The 18,062-nt window shown below is 43.8% G+C and overlaps 1 protein-coding gene across 1 annotated transcript in view; it reads right to left on the bottom strand.

The window, feature by feature from the left end:
- gmds (GDP-mannose 4,6-dehydratase) overlaps positions 1-18,062 on the bottom strand; it is a 195,309-nt gene that overhangs the window by 110,086 nt on the left and 67,161 nt on the right. The window contains exons 5-7 of the mRNA XM_026147546.1: positions 17,645-17,837; positions 16,566-16,670; positions 4,601-4,728 (exon numbers count right to left, since the gene is read on the bottom strand). Coding sequence (XP_026003331.1) covers positions 4,601-4,728; positions 16,566-16,670; positions 17,645-17,837 — 426 coding nt within the window. The remainder of the gene's footprint in view (positions 1-4,600; positions 4,729-16,565; positions 16,671-17,644; positions 17,838-18,062) is intronic.

Genomic DNA, 18,062 nt, shown 5'->3' on the forward strand with positions numbered 1-18,062 from the left:
CCTCTTCCACTGAACAATGTCTCTACATTAAGATTAGACCTAAATCTTTCCTTTTTGATAAAGCTTAAGGTCAGGTTTCCCTAATAGGCCTAGGCTGCCGTGGGCTTTGATGAGTGTTTCTTCACTCTTCACTTTGTGTTTAATCATTAGTTATCATCTCTGGGTCTCTTCCACAGCATGTCTTTCTTCCATCTTCCTCCCTTCACCTCTAACAAGTTGCAGTAGATGGCCGCCCCTCCGTGAGCCTGATTCTGTTGGAGGTTTCTTCCTCTTAAAAGAGAGTTTTTCCTTCCCACTGTTGCCAAGTGCTTGCTCATAGGGGGTCATCTGTATGTTGGAGTGTTCTTTGTTTTTTCTGCATTGTTGTAGGGTCTTTCAGTCAGTATAACGTGCCTTAAGGTGACGGTTTTATGTGATTTGGTGCTATTTAAATTAAATTGAATTGAATCATTTATCATGGTTATGCTGTATTAGTCAGAAGTTTGAAGAAGAGTGGCTGCTGAATATGTCACTGTTATATCTGCTGTTTCTTTATCCAGCACCCATGCATTTAAATGCAAAGTTGTTTTTTTTCCACTTTCTTCCATGCTCAGAGCCAGACATCCACGTTTACATCAAGCCTACGGTCTTGACAAAACAGATGATGACGAGGTACTGAGTCACTCCGGATAACTAAAAGTTCAAAATGTTGATGTAAATGTCTGTCTTACTGTACGAACACTCCTAGCCTGCCCTCACTGTCACCTTCCAGGCCAAAAACATGTGATGGATGGCCTGCTGCTCTCATCAATCATCTTTGATTGGCCCTGATCTGCTTTGTGATTGGTTAATTAGCCTCATCTGTAACCATTATTGCACGGAGAGGCAGCTGCAGCAGAAAAAAAACGGATAAGAAAAATAAACGAGGTGAAAAATGACACCCTCGAGGCTGTCCTGCCACCCTGCTGCCTTCACACAATGCCAGGAATCAGAGAGCTACTGCCATACAGGTGCAACCACACACATTTAGGACGGCGATGAAATGCCTTCCAACGACGGGAGTTTCACAAGTAATTATATTTTGAAAATAAATACTCAAAGAAGACAAGAGCGGGAAAGCGGGGTGTGCCATCGGGTCAACCACATCTCATCTGGCAACAGTTTGTAGGCCGAGACATACAGCAGGGAGAAGAGGAAAGCCAGCTCAAGGCAGGAGAAAAATAGGAGCTGCTTATTAGATGTCGGAGGGAAATATCTAGTAACTGGGTGGTAGCTGCTCACCAAGAGGGAGCAAGAGTTTGGTGGAGTTGTGACAGTACAAAGATGAAATAATAAAAGGTTAAGAGGTAGGAAGGACATAAAGAATAAAACACAAGAGGGAGAGGAAATGGACAAAAAGACAGCGAGAAACTAAAGCAGGATGGAGCCCGAGGGGGAGAAAAGGCCAAAACCACTAGGCTGACTCCTGCTCCCACTCCCTCCCCATCAGCCTGCTTCTCCACACAGGAAATGGCTCTCTGCAGCCAGAAGGGGAGGGTGACAGAGGGGGTGAGGAGGTGGTAGGGGCTCCAAACAGCTGTACCCACCATGAGCCTACTCAGGATGTCGGCATAGGGTGAGAGGAGAGGGGGAGAGTAGGGAGGAGGGCAGTCCTGGCGAAAGGTGGCTGACTATTACATCTTTATCTTCTCAGATAGCGCAGTGACTGATTGCTGTGGGTTTGCTTTTCACTCGGGCAGGCTCAGAGTCAGAAATTTGTTCTGCATCGCCAAATCGCAGAGAACCGCAATCAAAAAAAAAAAAAGAGAGAAAGAAAAAGAGGAAAAAAAGGCCAGCCAAATGTTTCAAACACAGTCACAAAAGTGAAAAAGTCCAAAGCTTAACCTCTTTCATGAAAATGAGATCAAGAGGATTTAAATTATTTTATCTGTCGATTTTATGCTGAAGCTTCTTAATACTTTAATGATAATAAAGGCCTCCAGTGAGGGTAGCTGGGAAGCTCTAGGCCTGTCTGTCTGCCTGCCTGGGATGGACACCCGATACCAGGCTGAGACGATGCCCAGCCAGCTGCACGCCTTCAGACGTCGTTAGAGCAGACACACAGCACACCCCTCCTGCCACCCGCAATCCATCCACAGCCAATTACAAGCAATTTCCCTGTCCTGGGTGGGGTGAAGAGAGGGAAAGAGAGTCCAGGAGGAAAAGCAGTTGTCAGCCTAAAGCAGACACACATGGTTCTGTTTACAGGTTGCCAGTTGTTTGGCTTTGCCATGGTAACATAGTGCTGATGCTGACTGGATGGATATTTCAAAGTAAAATCGAGGGAGGCAGACGGAGGGGGAGGCGGTGTGGTGACAGTCGCAGCGTTTGATGGTCTTCTGGGTGGGGTGAACTTTCAGCAGAAGGGATGGTTCGCTTAATGCACAAACGTCCCACAAACATGCGTCTGTTTCACCTCTTCTTTCAAACCTCATCCCCCTCACCCTTTCCCTTCTTCGCCTCCACCTCAGTTCCCCTCAGCACCTCCAGCTTCTGTTTGGCTTCCCGAAATCCGCCTTTCCGAAACAGGAGAAGCAGAGCGAGGAGGTGCCTGATTCACCAGAGCTGGAATGTCGGCAGTTCCCACAGGAAACCTGGAGCGTCTCATGCCAGGGTGCCCTGGACAGGCAAGCGCACGCACACATAAACACGGCTGCACGTATTGGCATTAAGCACAGAAATGGTCAGTCAGACTAACATAACAAGATCAAGAAATGCGCTCAGTGAGACCTAACAGCCAGCATTTTTCTAGCGCAAGAATAAAAGTTAGCCTTGTTTCATATATTACATTATATTACATTATATTATATTATATTATATTATATTATATTATATTACATTATATTATATTATATATTTATTAACTGAGATCATGTAATAATATAGTATTATTATCTGGTACTGTACAAATCAGAGTATTAATGGGATCAGTCATACGTGAAAACTTTACATGTCAGCCGCAATCAAGGAATAAAAAACCTGCACTGCACTCTCGAAATTCACTCTAAATTGCCACAGAGTGGAAAACAGACTAATTTTAATGTCTAGGATCTTCAAACTCCAATAGCTAACACTGCTAATTCATCAAAAGTCTCAAGCCAGTCAGTCACAGATACTGTTTTCTCACATGAGAGCTGGAACACGCATGCTGGATCAGGTGACTCTGAACCCTCTCTTAGTAATGCTACAATGGTCCGAGGCTTGCTGGGGACTTCCCATGATGCAGTGAGTGTTTCTTCTTCAGGCACCTCTTGTTTGTTTTTTTTATACACCACTTTTAATTAAAAAATGAGTTATTATTAATCTGTGACGGAGCTGCCCTTCCTCCAGTCTGGTTCTTCTTGTTAAAAGGGAGTTTTTCCTTCCCACTGTCTCCAAGTGCTCACTCAAAGGGGTCGTTGGATAGTTGGGTGCACCATCCTTTATTTCATCCACTGTGAACCATGTGCATGACATCAGAATACAATCACAGTTTCTTTTTGAAAAACTAACAAGATATGCTTTCATTTTATCATTCGCAAACCAAGTCAGACTTCCTGTGACAGGAGCCAAAAATGACAATGTGCTTACGTTGGACATGACTGATGAGCAGTCTTCCCGTAACCACGCAGTGACTGATGCTTCGCTGACGCCACCGAGGGCTCCCTGCCCCGCCTTAACAGCACGAACCACAGCCGCAACACTCTGCTCTGATGCCTTGACCCCCTCACTGCGCTCTCCTGTTAAACTGAGGTTCCCCGCTGTAACCTCCTCACCTCCACACCCATCTCAAAGAGCACCCCCCACTACCACCACCACCATCACCTCTTAATAATAACACAGCCTGCTGCAAGAGGTCTGCTGTCAGACATGGCAACCCGTCGAGTCTTTCATCTGAACATACACACACACGTTCTTCAACCTTAACCTATCACACACTTTCACACACGCAGGAATGTGTGCTTCCTCACACACACACACACACACACACACACACACACACACACACACACACACACACACACACACACACACACACACACACACAAATCTATACCTATACCTATCTAGATACACACAATTTCAGCTCCGTCTCCTTCTCAACGTGGCGACCCCACTGTTCGTTTCACCTCCCCACCCCTCCTTCTCTGCTTGCTGCTGGCACCGTTACATTAACACAAACACAGTATTTCTGTCATCGTCCCCAGGACGCAGCGTTCCCTTAATATCTCTCTTTCTTTTGCAGGCGTTCAGGGAATGGCAAACGAGGGCCTGAAGGGATCTGGGACATGGGTGAGTTGTGGGAAACCAGAGTGCATTCTGTGGCCTCACAGCATGCGGCACTCTCCCTCTCCTCCCGCTGCCCTTCTCTTTCTCTATCTCTGTTTCTCTTTTGGCAGACAATCACAGGAGGCTTCATGCAGATCGCATATTGGGGCCTCGAATGAGCTGGGAAAACATGCTCCGTTAATACTATGTGCACATCTGAACCCGGTTCAACTCCGAGGCAGAGATAGTATGCGTGTGATGGTGCGTGTATGTTTGTGTGTGTGTGTATATATTCCTCTAAGCTTGTGTGTGGTAATGGCGGTGTTTGTTTTACCTCCACGTAGTCGTTGGCATGGCCCCAGTCCCTCTTGGAGTCCAGGTTGCCCAGGCTGAAGAATTCCAGTTGGCCAAGGTGAATCTTTGCCACAGAACGGCTGATCTTACGCGTCACAAAGTTTGCACCTAAAACACACACGTTAATAATGCTTTGTTAGCATCTTTTGAATTCAATTATGCTCCGCGAAGGATATAAATGTAAGAGAGGTTCAGTTTGGCCCAGTGCACACAAAATACAAATAGAAAAGAAAGAAATACAAATAGAAAAAATATGGAGCAGATAAGTGAAGTCAGGGCCTCCTAAATGAAAATAGAATTTAGAGATCCTAGACAAACTTCTTCAAAACAGTCGACCCCACACACAGAAAAGCACACGCTGCAACAGCCTTCCAAACCTCCGCTTTTCTTCCAAACCCCTTATAGCCAAAACAAGAAAAAAAAAGAGAAAGTTAAAAAGTAACCCAGAGTCAAATCAGGTCTTTACCAACTCACATGACAGCCATTAGAGCCTCCAATGATTTTTCTCGCGAATTCACTTTTGGTGACAAATCTGGGCTGAAATCCAAGACAAATCGCACACACGCACACACAACAGGGAAGTTCCAGAGAAATTGACAACCAAACAGGACCACCCTGGCTCTGCTGGTTGCAGTGTCCAGTAAAGGAACACCACACTGACAGCTGATTCATATGCCAGATCACCTGGCGATGCTCCTCATCTGAGCTGACACACATGGCGATATGATCTGTGGCAAAACAAATGAGCTTCTAATGACTGTTTCTGTGCGGCTCGAATGGTTAGAAGCACTTTTGGGTGTTCTGGCGGGACACCGTGGGCCGGTGTCATGTTCTCTGCTCACGCTGTGGGGAAAAAGATGCTGCAGGGAGCCAGCCCTCCAACCCAAATACAGTATTATATCAATAGAAATCAACACTAAATATTAGGGTGTCATGTCTAATAATACCACCATCTTTGTTGAAGCAGCACATTAGCCCTTAAGGAGTTTCACTCTGGCTAGTCTTTCCTATCTAATGTTTAAAATGGAAGACATGTAGAATCTGTGAAAACAATTTCAAAGAAAAGCTTCAAACTTGCATCAAAGTGTTGGTTATTTTTAGCTCATTCAACATTTCTACTGTACATAAATCTCCCACAACCCTGGTGGACCCCTCGGAGCCCTCTTAAAAGCCCCTCCATGCTGTTTTTGAACTCATCATGCTTAAGATGAATGTTGCCTTTTAGGTCAGCGCCCGTCCCTGGCTGTAATAGCACAGCTCTGTCTCGACACTGTATCACTGTTCCCCTGACATGGAGCAGAGCCTCCATTTAGACGCAGGAAAATCCCATGAACCCAATCATGCGAACGCACAAAATTTGTAGTAATTATTTCATAGGAAAGAGACAGCCCTGGGCGGCCTGAGCAGAAACAGACCAGGGAAGGTTAGACACGCTTATTTAAGAAAATACAGCATACTTGTGTGCTGGTAGCAGGTCACATGGCCCCCTGTGTCAGTGCTGCTTAGCCGCCATGTTGAGCTGGAGTTTAATAAAGTGCAAATGAGGATTTGTACATTCACTCTGCTTCCTCTGGATCACACTACAAAACGGAGATCAACGCTAAAAGCCACCTATTGTTCTCAAGTCTATGAATCAAAATTATTGACACACAGATTTTGAAATAGCACGTGTCCACAGAGCATGCATAAACTGTCAGTGGAAACCCCCTTCGATGTCAGGCCTGTCCCGTCTTTGCATGATCATCTCTCCTGGCCTCAGGGGCTATTCTCAAAGCTGGCAGGTCATCTGTTCTGGCAGATACCGCCGCTCCCGCCAACTCTGTAATCATATTAACCAACAATTATTCATCTACCACTGACATATTCATGATTGTCAGCTTTGCTCTCATCTGTATTAGCCAGACAGGTTTTTATCCCATCACTGCCACGTGGATGTATTAACCACAAAGCCTATACACAATGTTGCTGTATGAGTTGCACTGTATGTTTTACACAACCCATACTCGTGGGCTTAGTTCGATTTTAGAGACAGGTGCTGCTGCTTTGATTTGGAACAGTTTCTCTCCCCTTATGTAGAAAAATGCTTTGGAAAACTGTTTAATTTTTGTCCTATTTTAGCTTTACTCAATGATAAAGCAACAGGGCTCTGACCCGTCGTCTAGCCATCACGATTTGGCCCTTGTAAAACTCACTCTAATCCTTATGCTCGCCCCTTTTGCCTCCACGTTCACTTATTCCTTCATGGCAACTAACAGATCAAATGCCTTGATTAAAGACAAGAAGGTCAATACAGAGGACAACTGATCACAAGCTATCGATAAAACTACAAAGAACAACAAGTATATATGTTGGACAAGTGAAGTCCACCATATAAAAAAAACACTGGTTCAGCTTTTGCTTTCAGCTGGACTAGACATGTCATCAGCCTTTAGCTCCAGTCATCTGTCAGAAGCTGCTAATGCTAACATGGTGCCACAAGCTAAACGGGGCCCTTCAAAACCAAACATCGCTTCTAAGAGAAACTTTGCCTTCTTCAAACGAGCTCTGGATCTGAACTAGAGGCAACAAGACTGTTGGATTAAAGGAAACTATCTAATAAGGCGATGAAGACACGGGTATGTAAAGAGTGGCAACACGCCTGCAAAAATAAATAAATAACAATGCAGGTATCATGGTTGGTCAAGGTGCTGAAAGATGATATGATAGATTTTCACAGATATGGACAGGACACAGCTTTCAAAAGATTGCAAGATATTTTTTTACATCAAGAATTTTCATTAGCTGAAGCCCTTTATATAGTGTATGTTAGGACCTGGCAATGTGCAAGGGAATGTACTGTAACAAGAGCCCAGACTGGTAACTGCAGTAAACTGGAAGGCAGGGGGTTGATTTGATCCAACATCCAAGGGAAACTCAAGTTTGCAGGTTAAACACAGGTTGTCAAAACTCTGCAGAGCCAAGCTGGCTCTTAAAAAGGTGGCAGAGATATACAGTATAGCACAGTACCCCAATCAGTAATAAAGTCTATTATTTCCCCCTGAGCACACCTGTAGTCTCCTTGTAAAGCTCACACCTCTGTTTGGAGTGGCTCTGCTCCCTGCCTTCTCTAATTGGTCCAGTGTGGAGCAGAGCATGGACCTAATGGACCGGCCTGCCTGGCCATGGACAAAGCCTGCTCTGTTACTGGCCCGGGTGTTAATGTGTTTCCTTTACTGGCAGCAGCACTGCAGGGCAGCCAGGAGGAGGGGTAGAGGCAAGCAAGGGGGGAACTGGGGGGGCTAACAGGAGGCTCTGAGCCCAAAGGGGGCAGTGGTGGCCGTTTAACCTTAGACCGGCGGAAAGTCTAATAAAACCACGGGCCGTGAAAACTGAGCAGACAGCAAAACCCGAGCCAGAAACTGACACTCGCGCTCTCTCTCAGCCTCAGTCTTACTTAAGCGCTTTTCTTTTTTTCCACTATTCTTTTTCATTTTTTGGCCAGAGGAGCAACAGGAAAAACGTAACACACAGGCTTCGCTGGCACAGCTGGGACCAAGTACGGGGAGGAAAAGGAGGAGGAGGCTGAGGAGAAATGTATGGAGATGTCTCCAATGCAGAGCCAGGCCACGTGGGCCCAGACAGGATAGGGCAGGAGCTGTCAGCTGGGGGCTTGGTTCTGGGGAACTCGGGGAGTGGACTGCGGGTTTGAGGAAATTTTAGCTCGACCTAGGTTACTCAACGGATTCTGTCGTTAGAATTGTGCTGCTAAAGAAAGGTGAATTGTGAAGTCTCATAGTGTGTGACGGTCCAGACCTTACACACCCAGACCTCAAAATGTCTGAGTCACACTCATTTATATTACTGTCTGAGAGCGTATTTATGTGCATTTACTGTTCGGAAATCAACCACAGTGTAATTTATTCAAATCTCTCCTCTGTAACATTTATTCTGAAGACACATTGTGTGGTTGTGGGAAGGCAAAAAATGGTACATTAGCTCTGGAAAAACTGAAAAGCTGAGTAAACTCAAGTCCTGAATTAGGCCAAACATTTATCAAGATGATATTTGCACAGGTAAAAAACACCTACTTCCTTCCTTCATTCCAAGTTTCCTCTTCCACCTTCAGACCTGGTGTATGTTTTCATCACCTTCTAAGTATATTCCAAGATTACTCACAGGATGTTATCGGGTTCTCTATTTTCTTAATGAAAACTGTGGAATGGCTTGGTACCCAGACTCTTAATGAACCACATTGTAAAAGAAGTACTTTTTATAGGTCATATTTCTCTAAAGGTGACCTATAATGATCATTTCCAGTTCTGCATTTGTAATTTTTGACTCTACTAGAGTAGCTCTGCATGAGTCACTGTCCAAAATAATCCTTATTCACCTCACTGGATTCACTGGATCTTAGTTCAGCTTTCGGGTTTATTCTAGTCTGAAAGATACAGTTTTAGCTCCCTTCCCCTCCCTTTAAGATTAGGGTTAAAAACCTTTCCTTTTTGATAAAGCGTATAGTTAGGGCTGGATCTTGTGACCCCGAACCCTCTCTAATAGCACTTTTCCACTAGTACCTACTAGGCTCGACTTAATGCAGCTCCACTGAACTCTGTTTTGGATGTTTTCAATTACAATCACCCTAATGTGTGTGGGTTCATTATATCAACATGGGCCAAAGTCGCACACAAAATATGTGGATAATGGAGGACGGCTAGCAGTTGGTATAACAGATGCTCAGTGAATGGCTTTTTGTCAGACTCCATTGTTAGTCAGTTCCCTTATTGCCAGGTTTCAACAATTGCGGTTTTGATTTTTCGTAAGGGAGATGCTCTCATGACTCATCAGTTGATGCCACATTGCTTGGAACTCCAGCCAAGTAGGTACTTAAATATGCCTTAAACCAGGTACTTTCACCTAATGGAAAGCCATAAAAACCAAGTCAAGTCGAGCTGAGCCGACAAGAGCAGGGACTAGTGAAAAAGAGCTATTAGTTACATTCTAATAGGCCTAGGCTTGCTGGTGGCTTCCCATGATGCACTGAGTGTTATTTCTTCAGCCACCTCTTTTCACTCTCTGTGTTTATAATCCACTCTGCATTTATTAAATGGTTATTATTAATCTCTGGCTCTCTTCTACAATGTGTCTTTTGTCCTGTCTCCTCCCCTCACCCACAACGGGTTGTGGCAGATGGCCAGACCTCCATGAGTCTGGTTCTGCTGGAGGTTTCTTCCTGTCAAAAGGGAGTTTTTCCTTCTCACTGTCGCCAAGTGCTTGTTCATAGGAAGTGATCTGATTGTTGGAAAAAAAACTGTCTGAAACGTAGTCTGGAGCTTGCACGCTTGGCTCAGAGTAATTAGTACACATGCTGAACTCACTTTTGTCATGTTTAATGAGAGTATCCACCACAGTAACAGTGTATAAAAGACAGAGATGATTAAAAAAAAAAAAATACTATTTCCCCCTCAAAAAGTTAAAGCACAAACTCATTCCAGCTTTTTCCCTAGGTGTTTGACAGGTGAGTCATTTCTGTCATGAGCCTGTCTGAACTGGCCACGTTTCGGAGGTGGAAAAAGAAAAAATAGCCGAAACCTAATTCGGATTGCCGCAGCGTTGTCATAGAAACTCTTCAGTTACCTCAACACAGGGTTTACACACCTGTTTTGGAATTCAACCAGAACTGCAAATCCCATAATCCCACTCCGTCTTTGAGAAATGGCCTTGGGGAGTCAAAGGATTTCTGGTAGATTTCAAGTGAAAAATGTAACCCTTAATATCTATCTATCTATCTCCACTCCCAGACATTTTCGGATTTAGATCAACTCACTAGCCGTATTTACTTCAAAACGAATGCCTACTCATTCCATACCCATCTTCTTTATCTCTGCTGAGTTATGAACAAAATACCTGACTTGCACGAGCACTGAGTGATTTCGCAGGAGGAATCTTCCCTGGGTCGGGGGGGTTGGCCAAATTCCACCCAGACCAAAGACCTGTCAGTGTCTGCCATCACTGTTATTGCACAATTCACATTCTGACTGATCTCTGGAGCCTCAGCCGAGGGAGAATATTTGCATTACATCCAAGACAGGTCATGAGCTCAGCTCCGCCAACATAGCGTCTATTCACACCTGACAGACTGCTGCCCTCGTTCTGGGCTGACAGGGAGGGTGCAGAGAAAAAGAAATGTGGTGCAAGAAGATTTGGGAATGGAGCTGGAGGATTGAGAAGTCAAAGACAACGAGCAAAAAAGGCACAATTTCTTTTTAAAACTGGGTGTAATGCAACTAAATGAATGGAGTGTGAAAAATCGTGTGGAGAAAGAAAAGGAGAAAGTGAGAGAGGAGTTTATGATACATGTTGTCCTTGAGTTTTAACACTAAGAGCACCACCTCCACACTGTTGAATCCAGGGTCTAAAATAAAGATGGCGGCATCCAGTAGTTTGACTAAATTAAAATAGTGCAGACTGACATCTTGAGGTTTGCTCGTCCTGCTGCAGGGCCTTGATGGGCCTTGGCAAAGGTTGGGAGAGCAGTGGCGGTGCCCTCGACTTGTGGTGCAATTATGCCACTCAAAGCAAGCACCTCAGTCAACAAGATTCTTGGCTACCATGGTGATCTGGGATAACAAATAGCAATTTGAGGGCGGCGATGGGGATGAGTGAAGGTAGAAACCTCCATGACCACGTGACACATCTGAAACCAACTGAGGCAATAGGGGAAGCACCTTTGTGGCTAAATAGCACAGGCCTGTAGGAGGTGTGAAGGCTAGAGACGAGTCTGTCATCAGTTTTGCTTCGAAGATTTAAACACTGATCCTCACCTGGCCATAGTTCAGCTGATGTTTAGGCTGCTTTCATTCAGCCCACTCTCAACACTACCAATGAAATCAAAGACCCTAAACTGAAAAGTGGCTGCTCCGGCTCAAAAGATACTGCCTAATCCCCTTGATGTCCACTGACCCAGTCGTTCCCATCTTAAGATTTTCTTTGAAAACAGCCTTTCCAATAAACGGAAAACATATCGTCTTACAAACCTATTATGCGATCTGACCTTTTGAGCTCAATCTCAACGAAAGGGGGAAAGATGAATCCAAGGCATGTAGGGGCTGAGCCGTTGTATATGTATGTTTTTAAGGGGTAGCATTGATTTTGGCAGTACCATTTCAACTTCCCAAATGCTAACTGCTGTTCTCGCCTAACATAACAGTATATTATTCTATACTGCCAAGCATGAACCACAGAGCACTGAGGGAGGAGAGATGGATGGGACTTCCCCAAATAAACCAAAGGATCAGCCTCCAACTGTTGTTGGCTAGTAGTATGAACTGTGTACATACACACACGAAGCAATATTACTATAGTGATTTACTGCACAGCCTTACACCAACACACTATTAATAACTAAAAACCAAACAAAGGTTTCGCCTGCTGCTGTCAAAACTGGATTCTGAGGGATTCAGTGTTTGTTGAATACGCTGAACAAATAAGCATGCGACTGGCTGTTTGCACAGGTTTCACTGCTGATCGTGCTGTTCAAGAGATTGAAGTACTTCACAGTCTCACATGTCAAACTATCTATGGAATCCATTTAGCATCCCTGTGAGTGTTAATTCCCTCTCTTCAGAGGCAGTATGCTGATTGTTTGTTATGGCTAATAACTAGGATAACCAGAAAGGGGCAAGCTGTGGTGAGAACCACCTGGCAGATGCAGACCTCTGTTTGCTTTGTTTCACGCTGGATTTCCATCAGGTTATTTTTTCTTCCCCGACTGTTTGATTCCAGCCTTTTGCTGCAGGACAATGGTAAGCGTCTGTTTGTTGGCAGAACAGTTTGGTGTTTACAGAAATGGTAAGAGAAACCAGAAATGCATTCCTGCAGGGATTAAATCATTCTGAGCGTCATAAGACACAGAACTCCTTTGCATAGTGCTCCAGAGAGGCAGGGCATCTGATCAAAACTCTCCAGCCACTCCCAGCATTCGTTGTCCTGTGTGACACATCGCGGCACACTGTCTAGTGAACAAGACAGGACACTGTTCGGTCAGACGCCTTTAAAGGGAGACTCGGTAAAGGTTGTTAAAAGGAAAAAAATCCTCATCAAAGCAAACGTCTATTTGTTTCTCAAACACAAATGCACACAGATGCAATAGTAATCCGGGACAATGACCTCACCGTGTTTCCTGTGCGTGGGAGGCGAGGTGGGGTAGTGGTGATGTCAGAGCCAGTGAAATTGACATCCTTGACCTCATTAGTGAGAAATTTATTCAGACATGCACGATGTTTGTAAAGAACAGGAGGAGTTACATGCAAATAATGAGCAATCTTTTTTCCCCCTTTCTCCCATGAGTGAATTAACAAGTTAAGGCAGTTCTATAAAATTCTACAGAGGTTTTCAGAAGGGTGTGCCTGCAAGCAAGAGAGTAATGCAAAATTCCTCTGGCGATCTGTGGTGCAATTTTTAAAATCACTGGGAAATCTAATTGACATGCACTGATTTCAGTGGATTTTATTCAGTTCCATTTTATTTATATAGTGCAAGTCACAAAAGCAGTGGTGTCAAGGTATTTCACATTGTAAGGTAAAGACCCTGCAATAATACAGAGACAGCCCAAACAATCACACGGCCCCCTATGAACAAGCACTTGGCAACAGCGGGAAGGAAAAACTCCCTTTTAACAGGAAGAAAGCTCCAGCAGAAACAGGCTCTGGGAGAGGAGACAGAATAAAAGACACACTGTGGAAGAGAGATTAACAATAACAATGATTTACGTGCAGAGTGGAGCATAAACACAAGAAATTATATGCTTTATCAAAAATGTTTTAAGCCTAATCTTAAAAACAGTGAGAATGTCTGTTTCTCAAATCTCAACTTGGAGCTGGTTTCACAGGAGGGGGACCTGACAGCTGAAACATCTGCTGGTTTTATGTTTTAATTGTCAGCCTAACTGTCAAGAAGTTTTCTCTTATATCTTTCTCTGGATGGTCATTTCTATATTTATCCAGAAACTATAATACAGTAAAAACATCTATATAATGCCTCACACTGCAGTGTTAGCTGTAGCGTGACACAAAGCGGTGCCTTACAATGCTCAGATTATTGTTTCTGTGATGAGTAATATGATATTCTGCAACAAAGTCATCAGGTACTTAGATACTTTTTTAAACAACCAGTCCATTAATGTTAAACAGGTCAGCACATTCTGCTGTTCCTTTTGTTGTGGTTAAGGTCACCTAGTGTGATGAGAGAAAAGACGGCTATTAGATTGTAGAAATATTTGCATTATTTTTTCTGGAGTGATACTAATGGCCTGGCTCCTTTTGGTAAAGCTGTTGCTTGAAGGTAAATCATAAAACCTATTGCTCATGTCGTGGAGGGAATGCCACCAATATGAACTCGCAATGCAATAATATAGTGGGCCGCACAACTTCAGGATAAGCTGACTTCAAAAAGGTAACACTGTAATGGAACTAGTTACTTTTGCACTATGGTTAATTCCCTGAACCCTACATTCTGGCTACATTTACTTTCTCAGTTCCCATTTAATCAGTTTAGCAGTTAGGTATTTCACACCAGTGACTGACAGTACAGCCTTACCCTTGGACAGTGATAAAATATGCCGGGGGGGTTTGCAGCTCAAAGCACCAGTTTCCCCCAAACAGCAGCCCTCCTGTGAGTGACACAGTGCACAGCCAAACGCCCCCTCAATGTGGCAGCGGCGGGGTCACGGCGGGCCCCGGGGGCCTGGGTAAACACTGGCCGATCCAGCCAACACATGCTCCACACTGGGTTGTGCAAGGCAGCCGTGGGACATCTGGCCACATCACAGCACTGCGTTCCTGCTTTATGAGCAACAACAGCCATAAGTTTGACTAGAATAGAAGTGGCAGAAGTAAACCCAGTGGCCCGCTGCAGAAAATGCTGACTGTGGGGAAGGGAGGCGAACGGCATGGGATAAAGCAAGACGGAGAAGGACAGGGGAAAGGAGTGTGTGTGGAAAGAATGGGAAGATAGAGGCAGAATGAGCGAAGCAGGCGAGAAAGCTGACCATGAACAAAAAGGCTCACAGTGTGTTCACAAGGAGAGCACCGAGTTTTGTCCTTATAAGGTTATTATGCATGTGTGTAAGAAAGGACGCGGCACAGGATGTTCACATAAATGTCTTTAATTCACAATTCAAAAGTCTCCATATTTTAGGCTTTAACAGATGGTTATGTTTGTCACCCGGAAGTGTATTTTAAAATGATGTCCATGGAATAACTATCTTCAGAGGTCTGAGCCAGAGGCAATTTTTTTTGTTTTTTGCTTCATTAATAACATTTTTCTTCAGCACTATTTATCCATCCGTCTTGCTCTCATTCAGCCAATTCCTTCTACTCACACAACACACCGTTTCAGTTTCAACAATATCAACTAATTCACCATTACAAGACCCCAGTGGTGAGCACGCCATCATTGCTGAACTGGCTGTAACCTACACCAGTTCCCACACTTATCTATCTGCGGTAACCCATTAGGGTTTACTGGATGACCCCCGACCTCGGTTGAGGTCGTGGCCAGGGCCTTCATTAGGGAATAAATCATAAACACCTGAGCAGCTGACCTGGGCATGGTGCTGGGGCTGCAGTCATGTGGTATTCATTTGGAGTCGCAGTGGCGTGTAAATCGCGTTAAACCAGTGCCTGCGACCCTCAGGACTCAGAGCACATATTAAAAATGCAACTACAACCCACTCACTATGTGTCAGAATGTGTGCAACAGTGTGTGTCAGGTGGTTAGGAAACCTGGCTGCACGGTGAATGAATATGGCTTTATATAGAGCATGTAATTCAAGCTTTTTACACAATCCAACAATGGCTCACCATCGGTTCTGCTGCCTTTTTGTTGGCCCAACATCTTACTTAGGTAAGAGGAGTGACGTCGTGTTTTTGATGTGACAATTGCTGTTAATCAATCAGCCATTTACTACAATACTGTTCTATATAAACTCAAGATGACTCTTTCAATATAAAGAAGGTAAACTATGAAAGTACAACTTTACTTTAGGACTATATTTTTTGGGGACTGAACATTGTTTACAGAAAACGCTACAAGGGATGCGGTACTGTATTGTGCAAAGGTCTTGAGCCAAATGTTATTTCTTCATGTTTTGTTTTTCGGTTGGACTTTCTTGTCCTATTTTGTTTGAAACACGTAACAGACAACTTAGCAAAGAAACAAATTGAAATTGTATCTTTAGCCACTTTGTCGCCTTTCACAAAAACACAAATTCCAATTTCTTTAGCTGAATCTAAAGAAAAACTGACAGACATAAAATAGTATTTTTCCACCAACAGAGATCCTAAAGAGCCATTACGCTGAAGTGTGTGCAGGGTGTCCTTAAAAATTTGATGAAGCTGGGAAGCTGGGGGTCAAAAGAAGGACCTATCAGCAGGGTGGCTGTGAAGAAGCCACACTTAAGGAATGGAAACGTGAAAAGACTGAGGTTTGCCAAAAACTACACAGGAAATAGCCCCAAAATCAGTGGCAACAGGTCTGATGGAGTGATGAATCCAAATGTGAAATCTCTGATGAAATCTAAAGCAGGAAGTCATGAACGCATTTGATTGTCAACAACTTCAGATTTTCAGCATGACAATGATCCCAAACTCATTACCAATCCAGTTAAAGCTTACCTGGTTAGAACAAACACACAATGGTTGATTCTGTTCATTTGGACATAGCGTTTAGAGTGGGAAAAACGTTTCGTCACTCATCCGAGTGAGTTAAATTAGAGTTTTAATATAAATATTTATAGCAAGAACAGAACAAAAGACTACAAACTCTTTTTACCTTATTCATTGCATTCCATGTACATTTCTGCACATTTTAATAAAACACTGGACCCATTTCCCACTTTTTGAGAAAAAATACAAAGAAAGCTCAAAACTTTTGCACTGTAGTGGTGGATTGTGGTGCTTGTCACTTACCTCTCCTCGGACTTTCATGGTTAAAGAGGATCCCGTTGACAGCAAACATGTTGTAGGCCTCTCGGAAGTTCACCACAATCCAGTAGGCATAGAGTTTAGCAGCTCCTGAGGGCAGAGGGAAAAATAATCAGTATCGATTTTATATCAATTTAAATTAAATTTATGGAAGGAAATGTCACTTCAGGAAAACATAAAGCCATTTTTATTCTTTGGATACTTTTCTACACTTTATTTGCATAACAAGTCAGAATAAAAAGATATATAGAGTGAATCTTATAAACAGAGACCTGATCTCCTCTAAAAGACAAGCTACATTTCATGGAATACAACACGCATGGATCATATTTTGAAATCAAGAGCTTGAAGTGCAGATTCCTGCTGATTGAGTAAAAGCAGGCTTGTACAGAAAGTTCTCCCCATTTTCCTCCTCCCTTCTCCTACGACGAGTAGAAGAAACAAGGCAAATGAAGGGAGGAGCCTGTTGATTAAGCCATAGGTCAGGATGTACAACTGGAGGTGAAGGGAGGTCACCATGGTGACCACCGCCTCCCCTTCCTTGAGTCTAATTAATAAAGGTGCAGCCCTTCTTGAGATGGTATGCACCTCCCATGCAGCTTCAGACTGAGTGCTGACAGATGCGGAAAGTGTCAGTGAAGAGACCATTTAGACAACATAGAATATGAAAGACACATGTACGGCGTGTGTGTGTGTGTGTGTGTGTGTCCGTACGTTGCATGCATTGAAAGTCAGTGTTGAGTGCTGTGGATATAAAGGTGTCTTTGTTAAAACGAGAGCTACTCCAAGTCAGACGGCTGGCCTCGGGGTGTGTGTAGAGCTCAAACGCAGTCTAAGAACTGAAGCCCCCTCTATTCATTCACTCACACACATGCACACACATACACGCACTCCTAGAGAAAGAGAGAGAGTTCAAGAAAAAGTGGAGAAGAGGCATCAAGTAATCTCTGTTTGTATGCCCTTACAAGGCCAAGTACAAGTGTCTGACAAATGGTGAGAGGTAGAGAAAGTAAGGAAATCCTTGTGTGTGTTAATGTGGATGTCCATCTGCACATGAGTCTTACCGTAAGGTGAGCGGGGGTAAAAGGGAGTGGTCTCCTTCTGAGGGATCTCCTGGACTTTGCCATACAGCTCACTGGTGGATGCCTGGTAGAACTTGACACTGTTGGTGAGACCACATGTCTTTATGGCATCCAGGAGGCGCAGCGTGCCTACACCGTCCACATTAGCTGTGTACTCAGCCAAGTCAAAGGAGATCTTGAAAAGAGAGAGAAAGAGAAAGGAAAAATGACACGTCATTAAAGCAACTTAGTGGAAAAACTGCTTCTAATAGAAACTGATTTGCATTTTTGGTTGACTGTACAAAGGAGCTGTCAACTTTGGATATAATATTTGGGGTCAAGTCTTTTTTTTAAATTTTTCGCCAGTGTGACCTTAGATTTATAACCGGAAAGATTTTCTTTTTTAATCAGTCAAACTTTG

Source organism: Astatotilapia calliptera, chromosome 17 (genome assembly GCF_900246225.1).
Source record: "Astatotilapia calliptera chromosome 17, fAstCal1.2, whole genome shotgun sequence".
Lineage (NCBI taxonomy): Eukaryota > Metazoa > Chordata > Actinopteri > Cichliformes > Cichlidae > Astatotilapia > Astatotilapia calliptera.